Raw genomic sequence first — 4,714 nt, forward strand, 5'->3', positions numbered from 1 at the left:
GCGTGCGCCAGCAAGTTTCACCGGCCGACGTCATGGCGGCCCATGCCCAATCCCGGGCGCCATCACGCCGGACGTGAGAAATAACGAATCAAGGATAACCACACACACCCTTCCCGAAACCACAGAGAAGGCCTCCCTCCCTCCTCGCCGGGCCATGGCCAAGCGTCACACGCACAAGAGGACAAAATTCCGCAACCATATAAGCGGCCCCTCCCCTCTCGTCTCCAAAAGTTCGAGCCCCTCATTTCTCATACCTACAAGCTCTGCTCATCTATCGCTAGCTCCCTCTAGCTACCAGATCTTCTTCCAAGACTGGTTAGCAGTCCAAGCTAGCTAGCTAGCTAGGGTTTTTGTCATCGAGCTCGAGCGCGCGTGGCGTGGCGATGATCATGTCCGACCCGGCCATGCTGCCGCCGGGCTTCCGGTTCCACCCGACGGACGAGGAGCTCATCCTCCACTACCTCCGCAACCGCGCCGCCGAATCGCCCTGCCCCGTCTCCATCATCGCCGACGTAGATATCTACAAGTTCGACCCATGGGCCCTGCCATGTTAGTACCTGCCTGCTGCCTCCCCTCTGCACCAAGCAGATCATGATTCATTCATGCTGATGATCGATTCATTTGATTCCCACTTGCGCTAGCTTCATTCTCATCTCAATAATCGTCCGTTATTTCTCTTGGGGTCCCTTAATTAACTGCAGCCAAGGCTAGCTACGGGGACAGGGAGTGGTACTTCTTCACGCCGAGGGACCGTAAGTACCCCAACGGTGTCCGGCCGAACCGCGCCGCGGGTTCCGGCTACTGGAAGGCCACCGGCACGGACAAGCCCATCCGCTGCAGCGCCACCGGCGAGAGCGTCGGCGTCAAGAAGGCCCTCGTCTTCTACAAGGGCCGCCCGCCCAAGGGCATCAAGACCAACTGGATCATGCACGAATACCGCCTCGCCGCCGCCGACGGGCACGCCGGCAACACCTACCGCCCCATGAAGTTCCGCAACGCCTCCATGAGGGTAAGTCGTCAGCACGTACGGTACAGCAATCAATCAAACATATAAACAAATTAAATCAACTGAACTGAACACCCAAAACCCTAGTATAGAGTATAAAACTACATGTAGGAGTAGATCTTAGTATATATGTGAATTGGTGTCATGGCAGTTTCATGCGTGGCACCGAACGATATGCACGCACCTGCCCGCGCACTTGCACAGCAATTTTTCCGGGAGGGTGTACGGGTTCGTGTCGTCGGCACGTCAGGTTGTGCCAAAATGGAATCGGGTTGTGCAGTGGCTCGCGACTGGACGCAAGAGCTGCTTTAATGTGCGTGTCTCGTTTAAAGAAATGTTCTTTAGGCATACTTGGCATGGTGGCGCGAAGTCAATAGATCCGACAATGATAGGCCTGATTGATGCATACGCGTGTTAATGACTGATTCATCTTTCGCCTGGTTGATTGCAAGTATTATTCATTTATTTCTAGATTTTTCATTAATTAAATTTAATACTACGTGTGATCCGTCTTGGCATATATGTATGCAGCTGGATGACTGGGTGCTGTGCCGGATCTACAAGAAGACCAGCCAAGTGTCGCCGATGGCGGTGCCGCCGCTGTCCGACCACGAGCTTGACGAGCCTTCTGGCGCTGGCGCCTGCCCCATGTCGAGCGCCGGCATGATCATGCAAGGCGGCGCCGGCGGCTACCCACTGCAGGCCGCGGCCAGTGGCACACAGAGGATGCCCAAGATCCCGTCCATATCAGAGTTGCTCAACGAGTACTCGCTGGCGCAGCTCTTCGACGACAGCGGACACGCGCTGATGGCACGGCACGATCAACACGCCGCCCTCTTCGGCCACCCCATCATGGGCCAATTCCATGTGAACAGCGGCGGCAACAACATGTCGCAGCTTGGGCAGATGGATTCGTCGGCCTCGACGTCGGTGGCAGGCGAGGGTGCCGCCGGGAAGCGCAAGAGGCCGTCGGAGGACGGTGACCATAACCGGCCGACGAACCAGCCCGCGACGGCGGTGACGGGCAAGAAGCCGAACAGTTCTTGCTTGGGTGCAACAACGTTCCAAACAGGCAACAACACCTTGCAGGGGTCACTGGGCCAGGGCCATCAGACGCTGCTCCATTTCTAACATGGGGATCGGATGAACTGACGGTGGATACACACTATACTACTTCAACCCCATCAGTCTGAATTATATACGACCGGCGAACTGATGATTTGAAGAACAATTATTGGGGTCTATTGCGCAAGATAGGTCTAAATTAGACAAATTATTGGTTAATATATAGGGAAAGGGATTGTACTGCAGGTGTGTGTGTGTGCGCGCGCGCGCGCGCGCGCGCGCGTGTCGAACGACTAGCTTAGGTCCATGGATCATACTAGTAGATATGGTTTGTAGTGTGTACACAATATTTTTGTTTCCTAGGCATGCAGTACAATCATGTACTTGAAGCTTACGACCGTGCTAGGAAGGGCTTGATGAGACTGAGATCGACGGACTGAAAGCCTGGAACAAAAGATGTAAAACAGCGAAAATATATTCTTTAATGGAACCATTAATTCATCTTACTGTATCATGTTTCACTATTGTACTCAAGGGTTTGTATACAGAAATGTTCAGCCACACACGAGAAGATTATCGAATCCAAGAAAACAAGAAGTAAAGAAAGGCACGAGAAAATCACAAGTACGAACACCTGCTCCAAGAACATAATTAGTCCATTCAGAAGAAGGGGAAATAGCCAGAAAAACACATAAAGGACGGGCGAAAGAAGAATATGGAACCCGGGCATTTAATAATTGGCCAAAAGCAGGCAAGTTGTGGATGGCGTTTAGCTTTCAGTTCAGGTAGCGGATGGGTGACAGCCTTTTCATCCGGCTGAAGTTTTCTTCAGATTGGCCAAGAGGCCTTTTGTCCATGTAGAATCTTGTCCGGCCACCAAGGCATCCCAATATTGCCATGCACATCAACAAGTCCAGGAACATCCATGTCACGGATCAAACAAAAAATGGCCCATCTGGCGGCTCAGAGTGGGATCAATTAATGGATGGATGGGTGCACTTCAGTGCAGTGCAGGTCCCCTGGAGCCACAGCCGGAGGACAGCTCTAATTATTGATTTACTGTAGCAGATCCATGAGTACTCCAGATCCATCATCAAGAATCACGATAAGGCGGACGAAGGGATGATGATTCAACAAAAAGTCAAGGCGCTGGCAGGACCTCATGCATGTTGAGCTTAGCTGGATTGCTGGATCTGGGTGTGGAGGTTTTCTACGGCTCTGTAGTTTTCCCGACTTAACTGGTGGAGTACTACTATTCTGCTTTGAAATGTAGAGTAGTACTACATCGAGTGTTTTTAACTTTTACCAGCCGGCAGAGTCCTTCCTTGAGAGAAATAATAATTGAAGAATAAACGAATCCATTCTCCATGTCCCGTGTGTGTGGATTAGCTTTTACTACCTGGTTGTTACTTTCCATAGCACCATGTACATCTAGTCATCTGCTAGTGCCATGCTATTTATATTTTCCTAAGGCGGAGATGCTTATCCACAGGTAAAATTTTCCATGCCGCACACGCAAGTAATGAAGTAAGTAGAGCGCATTGACCACCCACTCCATCTATGTCCTGAAACAAAGGTTGAAAACAATAGGATCATTCCGACTCGTGCTTTATTCGCCATGCATGCAGATAAGGCACAACATTCCTCAAACTCTCTGAATCTCACGGTAAGACGGCAAGGCAACCAAAAGACCTCGGATAGTAGTTTAACGAAAGATTCAGAAGTATATTCCATCTTCCACCTCCCGTCGCCCAGCCGTTTTCCCCTTGTGGCAGTGGCAGCTCGCGCGAGACGGCCTCTCACGTATCCCCTCGCCACTGGCCGGAGCCAAATTTTCTCGCCGGATAATGCTTGTTAATCGGAAACGGGCCACCTGAGGGAGGCCTCAGTTCCCACTTCTCTGTCACGCGCGGCGCTCCATTGATTAGATTAGGAGCCGGTGCTCATGCGGACCATACGCTACGTACGTTTTTAACGATTGGGGAGCCATCGGAGTGACGGGGAATTGCTGCCGTGGCGGGCGTGAGGGTTCTGGCGACGACTAGAATCCGTCCAGCGCACTGCCGTTCGTGAGCCCATGCAGGCGGCAGGGAAACAAAGAAGCAGGTCGGAAGGACCGGAGGGCAGCTATTTTGACGCTACCTACATAGGGCAAGTTGCGTGAATATGATATGTTATCTTGTAGCAAGGGGCGTTTAGCTTTGATTATTATCCGCTAATTCATGATTGATCGCTGGCCTTTCAGTTATAAAGCAATTTTATGTAAATGATGGTGGAGAGATTGAGCACGCTTATACCGAACCCATGCCTCCAGAGTCAAGGGATACTATATACTGGCTGCTTTTGTGGCAATGATGGCGAGTTCATACTTTTCTATGGGTCGTGCTATGTTCCAAACTTAGGTACTAGGAGTGCAAAATACAGCAGAGACGTGGTTGGTGAAAATAAACAAGTACTAGGACTTGGTAGTAAAACACATGTGACAACGCTGTGTATGTTTGTTTTAAAAAAATTGGCAAAAGACTGGCCATTAAGCATAGGGACGGGCCCTTCGTCGACTGTGGATGTGTTTGGTTGGAGGGATAGTCACGTAAGGGACATGGATAGCCATATTTAACCCGATGCTAGGAATATTCACCAAAA

General features: G+C 50.9%; 1 protein-coding gene across 1 annotated transcript; it reads left to right on the plus strand.

Moving 5' to 3' along the window:
- Positions 1 to 211: 211 nt before the first annotated feature.
- On the plus strand, positions 212 to 2,577 carry LOC123097590 (NAC domain-containing protein 2). The gene is made up of 3 exons (XM_044519372.1): positions 212 to 549; positions 702 to 1,009; positions 1,538 to 2,577. Exons 1-3 carry the CDS (start codon positions 384 to 386, stop codon positions 2,135 to 2,137), a joined length of 1,074 nt encoding a protein of 357 aa, XP_044375307.1. The 5' UTR covers positions 212 to 383; the 3' UTR covers positions 2,138 to 2,577.
- Positions 2,578 to 4,714: the final 2,137 nt, after the last annotated feature.

Source organism: Triticum aestivum, chromosome 4D, assembly GCF_018294505.1.
Source record: "Triticum aestivum cultivar Chinese Spring chromosome 4D, IWGSC CS RefSeq v2.1, whole genome shotgun sequence".
NCBI classification, from domain to species: Eukaryota; Viridiplantae; Streptophyta; class Magnoliopsida; order Poales; family Poaceae; genus Triticum; species Triticum aestivum.

Coding starts and splice junctions, on each gene's coding strand:
- LOC123097590 (XM_044519372.1), top strand. CDS start 384: ATGATCATGTCCGACCCGGCCATGCTGCCGCCGGGCTTCCGGTTCCAC. Junction 550..701: donor CGACCCATGGGCCCTGCCAT/GTTAGTACCTGC, acceptor AATTAACTGCAG/CCAAGGCTAGCTACGGGGAC. Junction 1,010..1,537: donor TCCGCAACGCCTCCATGAGG/GTAAGTCGTCAG, acceptor ATATGTATGCAG/CTGGATGACTGGGTGCTGTG.